Source organism: Vipera ursinii (genome assembly GCF_947247035.1).
Source record: "Vipera ursinii genome assembly, chromosome: 1".
NCBI lineage: Eukaryota > Metazoa > Chordata > Lepidosauria > Squamata > Viperidae > Vipera > Vipera ursinii.
In genome coordinates, this window is record NC_139512.1 from 334,378,348 (window position 1) to 334,398,093 (window position 19,746).

At 41.6% G+C, this 19,746-nt stretch overlaps 2 protein-coding genes across 3 annotated transcripts in view; one reads left to right on the forward strand and one right to left on the reverse strand.

Moving 5' to 3' along the window:
- SELENOI (selenoprotein I) overlaps positions 1–4,659 on the forward strand; it is a 48,718-nt gene extending 44,059 nt beyond the window's left edge. Inside the window, exon 10 of the mRNA XM_083360750.1 lies at positions 565–4,659. Within this exon, the coding sequence (XP_083216876.1) occupies positions 565–693 (129 nt within the window). The 3' untranslated portion in view covers positions 694–4,659. The remainder of the gene's footprint in view (positions 1–564) is intronic.
- A 1,418-nt stretch (positions 4,660–6,077) lies between these two features.
- LOC310639261 (sterile alpha motif domain-containing protein 12-like) lies at positions 6,078–13,008 on the reverse strand. 2 transcript variants are annotated; one of them, XM_083360824.1, is made up of 4 exons: positions 12,888–13,008; positions 10,377–10,515; positions 7,582–7,858; positions 6,078–6,207 (listed from the first exon to the last, which is right to left on the reverse strand). In XM_083360824.1, the coding sequence occupies exons 2-4, from the start codon at positions 10,464–10,466 to the stop codon at positions 6,203–6,205; spliced, it is 372 nt and encodes a 123-aa protein (XP_083216950.1). In that variant the 5' UTR covers positions 10,467–10,515; positions 12,888–13,008; the 3' UTR covers positions 6,078–6,202. The 2 variants fall into 2 exon arrangements, with proteins under 2 accessions (XP_083216950.1, XP_083216949.1); XM_083360823.1 differs by lacking the exon at positions 12,888–13,008 and having other exon boundaries at positions 10,377–10,825.
- Between the last annotated feature and the right edge of the window lie 6,738 nt (positions 13,009–19,746).

Genomic DNA, 19,746 nt, shown 5'->3' on the forward strand with positions numbered 1-19,746 from the left:
CTCGCCTTGGCTCCACTCTTCAGTCAAACCCTGTTCTTCACATGCGCGCATGTACGTGCATGCGCACACATTTTTTTGCAGCTCCCAGTTTTTTTCTTTTGTGAGGGAACCAGTTCCGAATGGCTCTTTCACTGTTTCAGGTTGCTTATCCCTGTGCTAAGGTATGGGCCCTTTCTTAGACACCAAAGGGGATAAAAGACGTGGTGTCTAAGGGATTGGCAGGAAATCTAAAACGTTCAATTAGTAGTTTAAAAAACCCACAGGAGTTTGAGGTGTTGTCCTTGCTTAAAGATCAGAGCTCTAACCACAGCTTTTGCACATCCCGCTGCAACACATCCTTCAGACCTATTATAAAGTAGGATTGCCTATTTACCTAGAATACTCTCCCCAGTTCTTGTTTGTCTTGAAATAATACAAATAGAAAATAGGATTGGTAGACTGACATAAAGCTTGTTGTGCTCCAGAGAAGGAACGGGAGTGCACAAAGGAAAGAAAGCTGCATGCCCAGCCTTGTTTTCAGGTTTATCCACCATTCTTCATTTGCTCTCTTCTCTTTCCATTTAGGTGAGGCAGCTTAGTAAACACTTCAACATCCGAACCTTTTCTTTACAAAAGCCCAGCTCTGACTGACTAGGCATGGAAAAGGTATCGTCAGAGGAAAACGTCAGCCTGCGGTCTTCAGAGGCACTGTAAATTTGGTAGCCTGTGTAAATATACTTCAACCGTCACCATGGAACTAGATTTAACCCGCTTTGGATGGTTTGGGGGCAAACAACATGTGGGACCCAGAAACCAGAGAAGGCTGCTGTTCATGTCTCCTCCCATGACCCTTCATGACACCTTTCAGAAATGTGCAGACAGTAAAACTACATGATTAGGAGAGGACCTCATGGAATCTTCAAAGAAAGATCATCAGGCACAGAGGCGTGGACGATGGCTTCAGAACTGTAAGATTGCCACAGAACTGTCATCATGACTATGCTGAGAACGAGGGGCCCACAAAACTACCCTTGGGAACTGAAGTACATTATTGCAAACTGTTCCACATCTTAAAATCAGAGATCCAGTTATAAAGAGGGGCTTTTTATTTAAAGAAACAGTTGATTCTTCTGGAGAGCATGGAGGTCACAACTTCATTAAGCTGTGACTAGTCAGTTATGTTTTCCCAAAATGCCTTTTTTATCCTCCCTCCAAATTGTGGCTTGTGCCTTGCGAAGAGTGGGGCCACAGCCAATGCTGTAATTTCAAGCATTGGGGGGGACTCAGTAACAGACATTCTTCCTTCATGTTTATCATAGGACTGAGATTGGGATGAATAACATTACCATCTTATGTTTTAAAGTAGGCTTGCAGCAGAGTTGTTTACTAGGTGTAGTACATACTCTCCGAGTGACACTGCTTTTCTTGGGTACAATTGAATTTTCTCTCATGACAACAAGAAATGCAAGTGATTTTGACCCCCATGTTCAATTTTAGAAATAGTTTGTTTCTGTTTATTGCTTGGTTGGGAATCTGTTGAACAATTGAGTGATGGTGAAGACCCAGCACTGATTTTTCTCTTCTGTTTGTAGTTTATTTGAGGAAGAATATTTTGTGTATGTGTGCTTAAATGAAGAGTGCAGCCTAAACCCATTTTTCTTGGAAAGGCTGCACCCGGAAGAAACTGAGCGCAGAAATTTTTTTTCATATGTAATTAATGGCAGAGGTAACTTTATGAATGGTTTGATGAGATCCACTTGTATCATTTTCTTTTCGTGGATGATGCGTTCCATTCTGCAGAAAACTCTGAGTTGTGAAATTATTATTTTTCTTTTCTTTTGTAAACACGAAGCATTATGTCAAAAAACAAAGTGTACGCAGTGTAAAGTCCTAGAACTAATTCTTGCCTTCATTTCTACCTTCTTCTTTTCTGTAAATAGTTTTATTTTTCTGATTTTCAAGTTTTACCCCAAATGCCATGTCTGGTATGGCAGTGAACAAGAAAAGCCCTGATTCTCATTTTTAGCAGGAAAAAGAAATTTCTAGACTTGGATGGCAAACAATTCTGATTTTTGTTCTGTTTACTTAATGTTCCATTGCTATGAAACAAAACTTGAAATGGGGTTAGAGAGATTTTTTTATTTGTATCAAAACACTGCACAGGGGGGTAAAATTTGGGTGTAAAGAGGAATTGAGCTTGTGTGAATACTTGATGTTGCAATAGTTAGAATAAAATAATCAGTTGTCAATCATAAGTGACAGTAAGAAATAGGACATGTAGTTATAGTCTCTTGGAACCATTTTCTGTTTTTAAGAAGGTGGTCAGTTCAGAGAAGGGATCTGCCTTTATACAGTTAAGTAATGAATCATTGTAGGAACATTTGATCTTTGGTCTCTTAATTTGGGATAATAGCGTTTGTCTTGGAAACAAAGAGTTGTCAGATCAATGGTATAGTTTTGCACGGGCTACTGTGGCATAAGAATCCTTTGGACAGAAAGTGATGGCTATCCACAGAAGCCAATTTTCTTGGGAGGCAGGGTTCCTTATATGTATGCAGGCTTAATGTGAGCTAGTAAATGATTCTGTTAGATTCTGCCTAGAAGCATGCATATTATATGGGAACATCTACACTTGCAATTATCAGGAACAGTGCCACTGCAGCTTCCAGGTAACATTTGCTTTTGCATGAGCTTGCTCGCATGTTATGAGGCAGATTTGCCTGTCTTCACTGGGAAAAAAATGTGATTCTTCTTTCCTACCTATCAGGGCTTCTCAATAAGGAATTTGGTGCCTTAAATGACTCTCCTCAAGTTGAGGGAAAAGTCAGCTGTCTTTAAAAAAAAACATTCTTTAAGTGTTGTCTAAATTAAAGAAGTAGGTATAGCACCTTTAAAAATGAAAACAGGAAAATAGGTTTGTGTATTTTTCTTTATTTTATTACTGATTTAAAACTGATTGCAAGTTCAGTGGGAGTCAAATGCACCATTTGTGGGGCTTAAAACACCCTGTTTGGGTTCATCTACTGTTCTGAAAATAAAGGTACTGAGTACTGAAGGAGTGGGGGTGGGCATTTTGCCACTTCCCCTCTTCTTTCAAGAGGTGGGTGTAACTACTGGTTTCAAGTTCTCCTTGAATCTAACCTCATCTTGCTTCCTAGATTACCTCAGTGAATGGAAGATGGCATAGAATGTGATGGGAGCAGTTGTAACCAGTTCTTTAGTAGCGTGCCATTCCCTTGCATCATTTGTTGCCCTTTCAAATAACAATTCCATTTTATGTTCCAAAACAGATGTTTGTTCTGCTTTGGTTGACTATTGTCTAGGTATCTGAGCTTTGGCCCTTGAAGCAAACCTCAAGAGATGTAGAGGATGATTCCTGGGCAAAGCAACTCTAGGGGCCTGATGCCACATAACCTTTTTCCAGTCCCTCCACAGTCCTGCAAGATTCGGCTTTTGCTAGCAAAGCTTAATCCAAAAGTGGGTTGTATAGAGAAGCAGATATTGTAAGACAACACTCGGCTGGGCCCAGAAACCATTTGTATAGCCCTCATATTAGAATACAACAGTTCAGAACTGGGTATGAACTGCAAGAAAATCTATGGAATGCTACCTAGCTAGAACCCTGATGATTTGTGGTTGGTGTTAAGTCCAATAAAAAATATGCATTGGGGCTGTGTTCATTTTGACTTGCAGTAGTAGATCATTCAGGTGTTTAAACCTTGCATAGATGGTTGACTGTTCTCCACCATGATTTCAGGAAAGAGTATGTTGGATAAAAATATTTCATGAAGACTGGCATGGAGGCCACAGTGTCCCCCATCCCACCCCTCCCAATGCCATTTTTGCTTGAAATGTAATCCTAGGATGTAAAGCTTAATAATAGTGGTATTCCAGATCTCCCCAATCAATACTCAGTGAACTGATTTCTCAGTTTAAAAGAGAGCGAGAATAGATAGGAATCCATTCTCCACATTTAAATTGACCCTGGAATACAGGCAAGATAAGTGCCCTTTTCAGAATAGGTTCTGTCTGGAAACAAGAATGAACCAAACATAAATATTGAACCAATTGGTTTTCCTTGCTTTTTGATTAACTCTGTGAACTTGGTGTTTTCAGGAAGCCATTGGCTGTCAAGTAAAATATCAAATCATCAGTTCTTTGTAAGATACCATATCTGGGGAGGGGGGCAGAACTTGGAAGAGATAGCTTTACTTTCTCCCGATTTTTTTTCTCCAGAAGGGGAAAATGATAACTGGGTCTCTTTTGGGGAAGAGGGTGTGTGCCTTGGTCTTCATAGGTGCTGGCTGCTAGGAACAGTTTCCTACCCTTCTTGGACAAGGAAACCTCTGGCTTGTATTCTTTGAAGCATTCGGTCCAGCAGATTCTGGGCAGTATAAGCTGTGTCAAAGCAAAACTGACTGTACAGATTACTATTGTTGTTAGTGAAAAAGAGCTTTCAATAAGAAACTATATAATGTCATTGTGGATTGCTCCACAGTGTATCATCCTTCATCAAGATTCATGTCTGTCTTATGTATTGTGGACGGTTGACAGTCTGGCAATGAATTCTGATCCATTAAATACTATTATTACTGATAAATATTTATTGTATTTAAAAACTTCAAAAGCCTATTATGACATAAAACTTCAATAAATTTTTCCAAGCTTTTTAATATCTCATCTTTTGGGTGCTCGTTTTATTCCGAAGATGAAAGTATTGGAGGGCTGTCATTTATCAATACTGAGTTGTGTCTGCTCAACGTAAGTGCTAGACACAAGATGGTCATAACAGTCTTCCTCGGCCAGGACAGATATAACTCAGAGATCCAAGAAGTAAGATTATTAATGCTGTCTCTTTTGTGTTGGCATTAAATGCCCATGATTTTATTTGCAAGACGTTGGTCTTAAAAACAAAAATCTATCTGCCAATCAAAAGAGCCTTGGTGGAGCAGTGGGCTAATGCCTCCTTAGGTAACCCCAGCTGCCTGCAATTAGTGCAGGTTCACATCCCACCAGGCTCAAGGTTGACTCAGCCTTCCATCCTTCCGAGGTAGGTAAAATGAGGACCCAGATTGTTGGGGGCAATTAAGCTGACTTTGTAATAATGCCGCTTGGGGGGGGGGGGCGAAAGCCCTAATAAGCAGGCATATACATAGAATGAAGGCTATTGCTAAGCACATTGATTTGTGCTTCTTAGATTGTAAGCCGCCCTGAGTCTTCGGAGAAGGGCGGGATATAAATGGGATTTTAAAAAAATTGTTATCAGAGTATTCTAGAAATAAAATAACATATCAATACAACAAATAGCAAAAAATTAAAATGTGTGGAAGTTCAAAAAATGCTGATTCAATACTTTTTTCTCCTAACTGGGAAGCTACAGGTCCTTTCCAAAGGTTGCCAGGAAAAGTGGAAGGGCGGGCTTTCCTTTTTGGCTTTCAGGAGGCAAGGAATAGAATGGAATTTCATAGAATCATGCAACTGGGAAGACCTTGGAGGTCTTCTAGTTCAACCTTCTATCCACGGCAGGAGTCTTTATACGATCCCAGACAGATGGTTGTCCAGTTTATTTGGAGCAAGAGAATTTGAACTTGGAGCAGGGAAAAGCAATGTATCCTGGCAATGATAGAAATTGTCCATATTTGTCTGAAAAGAGACAAGATTTAAACAGCAAGTACCAGTGCTGTGGTTGCCTGAATCCAGAGCATTGCCGTGTTCTAATGAATAGGAAGCCTGATTCTCTGCAGATGTTTTGGGCTTCAGTTCCCATCAGGCCTAGACATGGTGACAATCAAGCCACTGGGGAGTTGCCCAAAATATCTAGCAGGCACCAGATTGTCTGCCTCTGGTATTGTATGATGTGAATAGGTTTATTCTTAAAAGGACCTGGAAACCTTGAATGCTCTCCAAAGATTTAATTCTCCCCTTCGTTGTTGCAGAATAGCCCAGTGTTGAAGTGCATTTTCAACAGCTATCAGCGGGTCTTTCCGTGTGGGGTAATAATAACAGAACAGCCTCCTTTTTGAAGTCCATACTTTTCTACAAAAGAACTTGCACTGGACATGAAGAATTGAGTCCGAGTCTCAAATGGCTGATTTTCATTCTCCAATTCATGAACCCGCAATCCAACTGAAAGCGCAGCTGACACCAATAACCAATTCTAAAGGATGCTTCAAGATGGCTGCTTTTCAGACAGTTATGATTTTAAACTGCTGGACTTCCTGGGTTATTCTGTGTGAGAGAAGGAGAGGCAGAAATGATCTATCAAAGAGGTCGATGCCAGACAGTGGCAAAAACTGAAAACCATCTCCTAACTGTATATCTGAACGCATGCTGTTGCATATGTTGATGTAATAAAGTGGCTAAAATGCTGAAATAGGAATTGGATTATCCTTGGTTTCACTCTTAACATTGATTCATGCAATGCAATTAAACCTAAGTTTTAGTTAACGCCTCTGTTGCCTCCAAACAAATAATGTGATGGCCTTGCTCATACAACATGTTAAGACAACAGACCATTTGTGCAATAGTTGAATTAATACAAGGTTTGTTTTGTTAGCTGATGAAAAAGTTGCTGATCAACAGCATGAAAAAATGGGTTTTAAATCTTGACTACATTCTAATTGCAAAACACATTTCCCCAATTCCATTGCTACTCTTGGCAGATTATTTAATATTCTCAAGATGAAGATAAAGACATAATTCAGTTGTAATATATCTCTTTTGCATAAGAAAGTCCCAGATTTTTATCTTTAACCTTTCCAGGTAGAGACTTTAGTTGAAAACCTGCTGCCAGTTAATATAGACAATACAGGTAGTCCTCAACTTATGACCATAATTGAGCCCAAAACTTCTGTTGTTAAGTGAGAATTTAAGTGAGTTTTGCCCCATTTTATGACATTTCTTGCTACAACTTATCACTGTAGTTGATAAGTTAGGAATCTGTTAAGTGAATCTGGCTTCCCCATTGACCTTGCTTGTCAGAAGGTTGCAAAAGTTGATAACATGACCACAGGATGCTGCAACGGTCACAAGTATGAGCCGGCTGCCAAGCATCTGAATTTTCCTCACACAATGATGAGGATGCTGCAAAGGTTGTAACTGAAAAACAGTCATAAGTCAGGTTTTTTTAGTGCCGTTATAACTTTGAACAGTCACTAAATGAACTGTTGTAAATCGAGGACTACTTGTATTGTGCTAGGGGGCAAGATTAACAACTTCGCAGAACAGTTGAGACTGCCAGAAATGTTAGTGAATTCTTGGCACTGTTGACCGTGACACAGACATTTAAGCATGAAGCACACATGCAAGAAGAATGGGCAGGTGTGTTGTGCATGCTCTATAGCAGACATGTCAAACTCATGATGTCACATGACATCGCACAACATATCGGAACTTTTTCCCCATTGCCGGCAATGGGGTGGGCGCGGTTTCTTTGTGACATGTCCAGCCCACAGGCCGGCAGTTTGACACCCATGCTCTATAGAGAGATTACAATCATATCCTGTCTTTCGCCTCCTTTTCTCCTCAAATTCTGATTCCACCCAATGCCGGTACAGTATAGTCCTCTAGTGAAGATAGCTCTAAGCAGATACCATCACTCACCATCTGAAATGCCCAGCAAATCTTCCATTTCTTGCTGAATGCGCAGCAGGAGGATCTCCTGCAACAGCTCCTCCCGCAGGCTCTTTGGCACTATCCCCATGCGCTCCAGGGTTTCCTCGGAGAGGCGCAAGAGAGCCTTGCCAGAGATGGCATGGCTATTGGCTGCCTCCAGCAGTGGACTGCCCGGAGTTCCCAAGGTTTTTCCTCTTAGCCAGGCACAGACTTCGGCTGCTGTCCACTGTGCCACCGGGCGCCTTGCTTCCTCCTCCTTTGAACCCTGTAAGTTGCCAAGCTGATCTTTTAATTGGTTTCTTTTCCTTTCTGCACACCACATCAACTCTCAATAGCATACAGGTAGTCCTTGACTTAGAACCATTCCTGTCACAACCACTCAAAGTTTCAATGGCACCGAAAATAGTCACTTACAACTGGTCCTTGCACTGGTGACCATCACAGCGTCCTCACAGTCATGCAATCAAAAATCAGACACTAGGCAACTGGCATTTATTTATGGCAGTTGCGGTCCTGGTGTCATGGGATGGCCATTTGCAACCTGACCTGGCCTCTGACAAGCAGGGAAATCCAGATTTGATAGGACCATGTGTTTCACTTAACAACAGCAACGATCCACTTAACAGCCAGGGCAAAAAAAAATCATAAAATTGAGAGTGACTCACTTAACAGCTGACTTGCTCAGCCACAGAAATTCTGGCTCCAATTGTCATAAGATGAGAACTATTTGTAATGAAATGAAGTTTTGCCTTTTGAATCTCTCATATTCCTTTCTTAATTCTGTTGCCAGTAACTGAAGTACCTGAATGAAACCTACATTTGTTAAACAAACAGGACATTTTTTTTCTATTTATCCAGTACATTTCCAAACTGGACTTCAGTGGAAGGTTCTCAGGGCAATATATGCTTAACAACAAAAGCAAATACAGAAATAGTAATGAATTGCACTCCACCCTCCCACACAATAAGAGGCAATATTCTACACTGGAACCACAATATTCCTCCAAAGAAGTAGTTTACAATACTGTACAGCCTAATGTCAAGTTATATAGACCACAGAAGACAGATAAAGCACTATGAATACTGGAAGTAGCAAGATGTTATTCTATGGGATAACATTTTTAACCCTCTGTTCTAAGTGCTTAAGGGAAGGTACTCTATGCAGATAGTCCTCGACTTATTCTTTTAACAGCAGTTAAAGTTGCAATGGCCTTGAAAAAAGTGCCTTAAGAGTTGTCCTATTAAGTTTAGCTAATTTGGTTATGTTGAAGGAACACTGTGTAAGAGTTAAATTAATCCAATAAAATGAGATGTTAGGCAAATAAATGCTTTGAGTTGGTACTAGTTGTATGGAGTTATTTTAAACCCCTAAGAACCCCAGGAATGTTTTCCCCTGCCAAATTCTACACTAACTGAAGCTTCCAGATAGTTCTGGAGAATGATAGCAGTAATCTCTCCTGGAAGTTACCAGAACATAGTAATGCCACCCAGAATCACTTTTTGTGAGATGGACAGCCATAAGAATGTGAGAAATAAATAAATAAATAAATAAAATAAATAAATAAAATAAATAAAATAAATAAATAAATAAATAAATAAATAATTTACATACATACATATTGACTGACTGACTAACTGACTGATGTCATTAAGATGTCTGAAAATATTGGTTCAACAAACCTTATTGCTCTGGACTTCAGTCTCCTAAACTAGTTTGGCTAGTTACCAAGATTGATAACATCAAAGCTACTACTGGGAAATCAAAGAAATTCTTGCTATCTTTAAACCAAAGTCCTCTATCAGGTTGATCAAGGTTGTTCTCATGCCATAACTGGCTACAAAACAAAGTTTGCAATCAATCTAAATTTATTTAATACTGCCTAGTGTTCAACCACTATTGCCTTCCACCAGTTTTGCTCAAAAAAAGGACACATTTGTGACCAAGCCATTGTTAAGAAATCTTCTAGATTCAGCAGATTTCACAGTACTGTATAATCAATCAAAATCTAGACAATAAAGAATGCAATCAATATAAAGTAAAGTCTAAACTAACAAAAGTCTCTGGCCAACACCAGCATGTTCCATTCAGTTGTAATACTTCCACAGGTTTTCCTTCTGCCCCCTGACGGAGAATGGAGTTGCAAAAATTATTATTCATTATTAACTAGTAGAAATAATTGAAGAGCTTAGAAGGAATCCATGGTTTAATAACACAGTGCCTGTTCTGTGTAGAGAGTGGACCAGATTCAACAAGTGTCATTTGTAGTCAGAGATGTTCAGTTGATAAAGAGGGTGGAGAAGATCCTTTTCCATCAGAAGCCCTGCAATACAATGCCAGGTGGTTTAGTTTTGCCTGACATGAAGCAGCTTCTTTTCTATTATTGGTCTGAGGGCACCTCCATTAGTGCTTGTTCCAATTAAGGGCTTCTGCAGTGCTTTGGATTAATTCTCCAAATGGTGCCTCAGAACTTGCAGAAGCAGCTGGTTTGTTGTAAGACATGCTATGTTCACAGTCCTGCATGCTAAAAGCATTTTTTTGGAGACTGACTGCAAAGCACTGTACAGCACTGTACTATGTACAATTTAAGGCAGTCTCAGAACTGGATTAATGGATAAGCACATTTTGGCAAGAATAAATCTAATTTAAATCTAATTTCTGTAACATAAAAGTTACAGAATCTGCACTCTGCATAAGGATGAAACATTTATTGCAGACTGCTTGAGCCAGAGGAAGAAAAGGAGCAGAGTCCAAAGGGCTTATCTCCAGGAAGGGGATGGCTCACCTTCTCTAAGCCTGCAGGCTCTGCTTGTGATTCCTCCATGACTTTCAAGTCTCCCAATCCCCTCTTAGCGTTGCTCTCCATCGGGATCATGAGCTGAAGGAGACAAGCACACAAGGTCGTGAAGCTGATGGACAATATACTGTTGACAAAGCAGAGAAATCATTTTAAGGAAAGGATCCTGGAGTCCTCTAATATACATTACAGGTAGCTTTGTGTTTGGCTCATAGTGCAAAAGGCTGCCAGCTGGTGAGTTAATATAAAGGCTTATCATCAACAGAGCTCAAAAGTCACTCTTCTTTCCAAAAACCGGAATCCCATAACCAGCCTTCTCTTCTGTAAAGCAAGATCAACAATCCAACATAACATATTGACATTAAAATGGGAGAGGTTTAAGGCCAGGTTCTGCAAGGTTACAGCCTCTTCCTATTTTACTTCTTGTTCAGCAAGGGCTATGTTTTTCCCTGCCTTTTGCATGTTTTGTCTCAGGTCATGTAAAGTAACATAAGGCCCGCAACCTTTTTGCACAGGTTCATCATGTGCACCAGTTCAACCTTTCCTCAATAAACAGACTCTCCAGACAATCATTCATGCTCTGGTCACCTCATAAGTGGATTATTGCAATGTGTTGCAGAGGAAGTTTTCCTTGAAGACTATCCAGACGCTACAGCCGGCTCAAAATGAGACAGTACAATCAGTAACAGGAGCATCTCAATGTGAGCATTTGTTACTCACTGCTACGTGAATTGCATTGGCTATCAGGCAACTTCTGGGAGCAATTCAAGGTGCTGATTGCCTATAAAGGTTGGCATGGCATAGGACTAGATAGCTGAGAGACTGTTTATCTCCAGTAGTACCTGCCCACCCAGTATTATTCTATTCTATTCTGTTCTGTTCTGTTCTGTTCTATTCTGTTCTGTTCTGTTCTAACCTATGGGACAGCATTCCCCACCCCCTAGAGATAAAAATGATACCCTCACTCCTAGGCTTCTGGAAAGCTTTGAAAACCGGGCTTTGATCCCAGGTCTGGGGTGATGTTTACGAGCTATTTAAGATGGTAATTTTTGTTTGTTTTTGCATTGATTTGTTTTAGTTTGGGCTGTCTCTGAAATTCAACACTTTTAACAGTTTTTAACTTTCCTAGTTTTGGGGCAGCGAATAAATTGAAATAAATAACATAATTCACACTTGATTTCTGTCTGGTACCTGGGGAAATCTTAGCCATTCTGATAAACATAAACTTATTCTGTTGACATATTTTTGACTAGGGAGACATTGTGTAGCCTAGGGGGGAAAGTGTGCATATGCCCACTAGGCTCAAATGAAACTGAAGGCTGGTATTTAGTATAATAGGAGTTTCTTAAAAGAAAGTCCTGGAATAGGGGGAAAAGCTAGCAATCCTCACCTTCCCAAAGGCACTTTTTATATAACATTCTTCAACATCTTGCCTAATTGCTTTGGCAACATTTTGCAAAAGGTTACCTAAGCACTCTTTCAACCAGCCGACCCTATCAGAAATGTGCACTGAAGACATAGTAATTGACATAATCATGAGAATCTTTGGTTACTTCTTTGCACACAGCCTGGGCTGACTGGCTGCTAAATTGCATTCGAAGTGTGAGATTTAGAGAGATGGAAGCAAAATGACTCAACAGAAAACTTTAGGAATCTGACCATCTGTCAGGCATTCTGTACATAGTCCTCCTCCCTCCCATACACGTACACACAAATTAAAGAAAAGATGGGGTGGCTATGGTATTGACATAGGTAGCATATTCCCCCAATGTAGTCCTTTCTGATAAATGGGCCACAAGCTTCAATATCCCCAACTAGCCTGGTGAATGACTTAGAGCAATGTTTTTCAAACTTGGCCACTTTAAGATGTGTGGATTTCAACTCTCAGAATTCTTCTGCCTCCATTCAACTTGTATATTTGTAACGAACACATGATTAAGCACTGCAAGCCTTTGCTGACCTCCTTTCAAAGGAAATAACAAAGTGAAGGCCAGAGAAAGAAGGCTAAATATGGTACTTTTGAAATGTCACCGCTTGTTTTGTTTTAGTTTTGTTGTCTTTTATTCTCATAGCCAGCCATGCTTATTTAACCTTTAGCAATAAATATATTGTATTGAGATAGCTTCTGCCACATCTAAGTATCCCACTTACAGAATTTCATGAGATGGAGCAACCATGCCCAGAGTTATTGTAGAGGATTTGGGTCAAACATTCATGAGAATCAGTCTGTACTAGAAGTACCTGCCACTCCAGATTGTCACCTGGATCCCTTCAAGGTCCTCCATGCATCAATACCCCATTTACAGCAAACTGCATTGCTGACCCTATTTCCAAAATTCAGTTTTGCACCTTAAAACATGACACCTTAAAACATGACAGCTACAAATTCACTTCCAAACTCTGGAGAAACTGCGAGGACACAATTTCAAGCCCTCCCTGTAGTTCAGAGTTGATAAGGATCATAAACGCCTACATGTTCAAGGAGAGATATGCACTTACCAAGGTTGTAAAAGTGGAATTAAATATTCCTATGATTACCGATGTCATGGACCCATGCCAGGTACTCAGTCTTGTCCACTGGGAAGATCTAGAATGGCCTTTAAGACACTCACAGTTTTTCTCCCTCAGCTTCAGCCTGGCTCAGTGTTAGAGTAGCTTCTCGCCTTTGTGCTGATCTCCAAACATACCTGGAGATTTTCTCAGCAACTTACCCTCCCCTTCCCTAGTCTCCTCCTTTTCCGATTTCAAATCCAGGCAAGAGAGTCCTTGTCTTTCCTGACTTGCAGCCACACAACCAAACAGGCACCTTCATGTTCAGGTCTGCGCAGGAGCCATCTGGAAATATTCCCTCCTCTTTGCCTTATGAATCTAATCGGAGGCACCCTCTTTTCACTCATGCGCAACCTGGCATGCATACACCCATCCATGTTTGCTTTAACTTCAAGGCAATTTATGATTTGATTGATCCTGCTTCCTGCCAAGAGTGGTTCATATCTATATGGATCTTATTTGCAAAACACACTAAACTGTAAGTAATAATGCCTTGGAGACACCCAAACTCAGACCAAAGATTAAGTTTCTATATATGGGTATATATCCAAACCGTAATACTGGGATGTCTCAACCTGCCCTGGGGTGAATCAATCGTTCACATTCTGCTTTGGGATTGGTATATATGACTATGTCATTGTGAAACAAGATCTGAAAGGAGAGAATGAATCTTCTTCCCTCCCCCTTCCATCCCTTGGAGGGAATGGGAAGGGAGGTGCAGCTGAATCTCTTGTACGGAACACAAGCATATTAACACCATCTGTCCTACTCAGCAGATTTGCAGGGAAAGGAAGAGGATAGCAAGCCTCATTAAGCCTTATTTATCCCCTTCTGCAGGGGATTTATTCCCATAGCTGGGCTTTATATGTTGCTTGGTACAAAACCAACCAATTCCACTTACGCAAGCATTCTAAAGGAAATCAGATTTGGCTAAACAACAGCTTATGAAGTGAACTGCAAATAGTTCTCAACTTACAACTATTCATTTAGTGACTGTTCAAAGTTACAATGACACTAAAAAAAGGGACTTATGACTGGTTTTCTTACACCTACGACAGTTGCAGCATCCCCATGGTCCCGTGGTCAAAATTCACACTTGGCAACTGGCATGTATTTATGACAGTGGCATTTGTAACCTTTCCAACTGGCTTCTGACAAGAAAAGTCAATAGGGGAAGCCAGATAATCATAATCATAATAGTAAAGTTGGAAGGGACCGTGGAGGTCATCTAGTTCAACCCCCTGCTCAGGCAGGAAACCCTATACCAGACATGTCAAACACAAGGCCCGGGGGCCGGATCTGGCCCATGAAGTGGTTTCATGCGACCCACGAAGGCATCCTGGAAACAGTGAGGGAACGGCCCCCACTGCCTTGGCCCTGGCCCAGAGACCCTCCTCCTGCCAGAGACCCTCAGATTTGTCCCACTCCTGCCCAGGACCCCATAGGCACCCTTGATGCGAACGATGTAGAGCTGGCCATGCCCAGTAGGCCATATGCACTGTAGCCACGCCCACCCTGGCCATACCCACCCAGCCCCCTGAGGGCAACCGCAATGCTGATGCAGCCCTCAATGAAATTGAGTTTGACACCCCTGCCCTATACCATTTCAGACAAACGGCTGTCCAGTCTCTTCTTAAAAACCTTCAGTGTTGGAGCATTCACCAACTCTGGAGGCAGGTTGTTCCACTGGTTAATTGTTCTGTCAGGAAGTTTCTCCTTAGTTCTAGGTTGCTTCTCTCCTTGACTAGTTTCCATCCATTGCTTCTTGTCCTGCTTTCAGGTGCTTTGGAGAATAGCTTGACTCCCCCTTCTTTGTGGTAGCCCCTGAGATATTGGATCACTGCTATCATGTCACCCCTCACCCTTCTCTTCGTTAAACTACACATAGCCAATTCCAGCAACCGTTCCCTATATGTTTTAGCCTTGTCCTCTAATCATCTTTGTTGCTCTTCTCTGTACTCTTTCCAGAGTCTCAACATCTTTTTTTACATTTGCTTAATGAACAAATGATTCACTTAACAACTGCAGCAATTCACTGAACAACCGTGGCAAGAAAGTTCATAAAATGGGCCAAAACTTACTTAACAGCTGTCTTGCTTAGCAATGGAAATTTTGTGGCTCAGTTGTGGTAATAATGCTAGGACTATCTGTATTTGATAGTGGAACAATCTATTTTGAAGGATAGTGGGGTTTCTTTCCCTGGAAGTATTCACCATATTTCCTCCCTAGTGATTCAGATTGTTTTACACAAGATGAACTCCAGGTTCCTTTCTCACCCTTACATTTTGCAATTCTTTGATAAGAGCCAGGCACCAAATCCTTGGTACAGGGGATAAATAAATAAAGTCGCTAATGCTTTTGATGCATTTCTCAGGGAGGATTCAGAAGTCTTACTGCCATGTCAGATGGCCTACTGCCTAAAAAAAAAATCTTGTTAATGTTAATCCCTGGATATTTTAAATAATCCCACTCGAGCAGATGCATTTATGCAATGGCTGTGGCGGAGTGGGCTTCAAAAGTGGAGTTTAGAAAAATGTTATAAAGTAATAAAGGGTAAAAATCTAATAAATGAAAAAAAATTGCTGACTGGGAAGTATCAAATGCAAATCCTTCTATGCTATGGACAGCAGGAGTCGCTGCACATGCTTTTTAGATGAGGGAACGCTACAGAAACATTTGTGCAGTTTACCTATATCTGGGAGGGTACATATCAGGCAATTAAAAGCCTCTTCTTATCATCTTGTTAAAAAACTCAAGAGGCCCTATGCCATTTACTCAAACCTAGCTTGGTCGAATCCTGTCCACATCCACTTGGAAAATACCTCAGTGCTGCCCTATTCTTATAAATTCAATTTTCTATCCCATTTAATCAGCACCTATTGCCCAGTAGTGTGGACCTCCTAACCCAGCGTTCCGAACCTTAGCATACGTGGACTTCAACTCCTGGAATTCTCCAGCCAGCAATGCAGGGAATTAACGTCCACATAGCTTAAAGTTGCTAAGCTTGGGAAACACTAGTTTACCCCTTGTTTTCTTTGCCATTTCAGGGAAGACTATCTTAAGGCTATCTATTGCTAAGCACATTTGATTTGTGCTTAGATTGTAAGCCGCCCTGAGTCTTCGGAGAAGGGCGGGATATAAATGGGATTAAAATAAAATAAAAAAATAAGGGATGTGGAGGCTCAGTGGGTTAGGATGCTGAGCTTGTCGATCAGAAGGTCGGCAGTTTGGCGGGTCGAATCCCAAGTGCCGCGTAACAGAGTGAGCGCCTGTTACTCGTCCCAGCTTCTGCCAACCTAGCAGTTCGAAAGCACGTAAAAATGCAAGTAGAAAAATAGGGACCACTACAGTGGGAAGGTAACAGCGTTCCATGCGCCTTTGGCGTCTAGTCATGCCGGCCACATGACCACGGAGACGTCCTCAGACAAGCGCTGGCTCTTCAGCTTTGAAACAGAGATGAGCACCGGCCTCTAGAGTTGGAAACTACTAGCACACATGTGCGGGGGAACCTTTACCTTTACCTTTATATGCCTCTTATTCTTATAACTGCTGGTGCAGAATAAAATGAAGTTTCTGATGTTCACTGAGCGCAAGTTTTCGAAGTTAGTATGGAATTCCCCTTCCATTTATTGTTCTTGACTCTATAGCATCCTGAACAGGTGAAAAACCAGTTTATCCTCTTCTTGTCATCCTTGCATCTAAGTTTAAGTGTTCACAGAGCAAGTGTGATACTTCAGATTTGGGGTGAAGCAATCGAGATTGGCAGGCTGCACAGATGAGCAAGCCCTGATACTAGTATGGGTGCTTCTAGTTTGGTTAGCTGTGATTCCAAATAATCACAGGTAAAAGCATTAGGAAAGCCAATTGACAATTGAGATTCCACAAATCTCATTCAGGCAAAAAGCAGGCTGATCTGATGAGTGTATTATTTCAATAAACCCATCCAAGTCCCCCATAAAGAGAGAGATCTGTTCTTGACAAATCCTGCATAACATATTTGTTTCCAAATACTGTTTGTGGCCCTTATGTTCAGTGCCTCTGCAGCCACTGAACATGAAACTAGCTTATCATGGAACAGAAGTCATTTATCAACTAAGAGTGTGGTCTTCTGGGCACTGACATTTCTTCCAATGTGCTTAATCCAAAGAATACAATCTGTCCATGTACAATTCAGTATTGTCAGCTTAGATAGGTTGCATCTACAGTGTTCCTAAGCAATCTTGGACCAGAAATTGAGTTAGCTGTGTTGTTCCAATTTGGCATTGGTTTCTAAGGGATTGTTGTGATTCAGGGTCAGCCTGTGGGTTCAGCAGTTGGGTCAGACGACTCAGAGGAGGAGGAGGGGGTGTTGAAGAGCTTGCTGATGATGGCCTTGAGGCTCCGCAGAGCCCTCAGCCGGGCCCCTCCCACCTGGTCACGACAGAGACCCAGCTGTGTGAGCCTAACAGCGTGGATGAAGATGACCCACAGCTGGCCCTGTTCAAGGACGCCCGACGCAGGAGGCAGTCAATCAGGAGTAAACAGAGGAAGGCAATGGGGCACCTCGGAAGGAGGCAGAGAGAGGCCACGCCCTGAACTGTATTTAAGGGGAATGTGTGGGAGGGCTGGTTTGCTGAAGGCAACCGCTTGGATAGTTCCTGTTTCATAGCTCCTGTTTCATGGTTGGTGTCTTGTCTTGCTCTGTTTTATGTTAATAAATTTGGCAGGCTTTATTCCAGCCTCTTGCCGTTTGTAAAGGGGTTGTCCCTGCTTTTGCTGCAGGGCCGGTAGCAGGCTGGTACAGAACACGGATATATACAGCTAGGCCCTTCTGTCCAAAAGTCCCTACAATATATGAAGGACTTAGAACCTCTTTCACTAATGGATATAGATTTAGAAATACTGTAGATAATGCCATTCTAGTAATTTTAAAATATTATATCTGGATTTTGCTATCTAAGAGACAACTGCACATCAATCAATGATAGTTCAATTAATATTACACAATTCATGCTAGGCTTTCCATGCCCATTTTAACTAGAAACTAAAGCAGGACAATTGCTACTATAGTATTTCGATTTGTATGCATGCAGTAATGGGCTCTGTGTGCCTGTTTGCTGTCCCAACCTCCATAACAGAATAAAATGTAGGCAATCACTAGTGAAAAATACTCTCCAACAATGTATTGATTTTCCTTGTTCCTCGAAAAGGACCTGAAGGGGGAAAAGGAAGGAAAATAAACAACTGTAGTATTCAATCTGCATAAAGCCATTTCTGTCATGACTGTATACCCAACTATCGGGAAGAGCCATAGAAAATAGAATGAATCTATAGAGCATACAGATCAAGCAAAAGGAGTATGTGAGTAAACCTAGGGGCACCACTGCGCACTCTGCTGCATTCAGGATCAATTCTAACTGCTGGGTGGTCTTCAAAGGCAGCCACATGTAGAACACATTGTAATAATCCCAATAGGAACTGATGAAGGCTGGAGACCACGAGCAAGGCTTCCTGGTCCAGGAAGGGGCACAGGTGGCACATCAGTCAAATCTGTACAAATGCTCCCCTGGCTGTAGCTGCCATCTGCTCTTGATGCAGGAACTGTGAGTCTAGGAGGGTCCCCAAACTGCACACCAACTCAGTCCAAGGGAGTCAGAGATTAAATATCAACTGGGCCTAGGGCCTAAAGCAGATATGTCAAACACAAGGCCCAGGGACCAGATCCGGCCCACGAAGTGGTTTCATGTGGCCCGCGAAGCCATCCTGGAAACAGTGAGGGAATGGCCCCCACTGCCTTGGCCCTGGCCCAGAGACCCTCCTTCTGTCAGAGACCCTCAGATCTGTCCCACTCCTGCCCAGGCCCCCAAAGGCACCCTTGATGCGAACGATGTAGAGCTGGCCATGCCCACCCAGTACGCCATACACACTCTAGCCACGCCCACCCAGTAGGCCACGCCCACCCAGGCCATACCCACCTGGCCCCCTGAGGGCAACCGCAATGCTGATGCAGCCCTCAATGAAATTGAGTTTGACACCTCTGGCCTAAAGGGTCGAAAATCCAGAGCCACTCGGTCTTGTCATGGTTGAATCAAATCAGTTTCTCCCCATCCAGACCCTTACAACCTCCAGGCGCTGGGCCTACACTGCAACAGCATCCTTTGCCTAGAAGTTTCATGTATGTTAAAAGATCCTATCTGCTTCATTAGGAATTTATCTGCTGTGTCTTTGATATCAGGAATAACTTTTGCTATGCTATCTGGATGCTGGAAGTCACTATTGATTCATATTAGTTTGGGAAGTAGTCATTTCCAGAATTGACCAAAGGGCTGGGCATCAACAGTGGAGAAATCCTTGCCAAGGCATTCTGATTTTTCAATATCAGGAATATATAATTCTGTGGGAGCTGAAACGTGCATTTAATCTTTGTGGAATACCACACACACACACACTATCTCACACACACACACTATCACACTCCAAAGAATAAACTTTAAATTAAATCTGAATTCATGTTATTTTAATAAACATTATAGTAAGTTAAACAAATATTGGTATTCACAAACTTAATAATTTCTTCATTTTTAGGACTATTGGATTGGGGATGGGATGCGTATGTGTATGGAAGGAAATATTTAATTCTTCCTAAATCTGTGTAACACTGTTTAATCCATACATTTTGACAAGCAATAGTAGTTTCATACATCATGCTAAGCCATGACTTGATTTTCATCCAGCATGATGTAATTCCATCTAATACTTAGCTCTGGATACTGGGCTGAAAGCTGACCACACTACTGTATACAGGTTACATACTGTATATGATGAAATC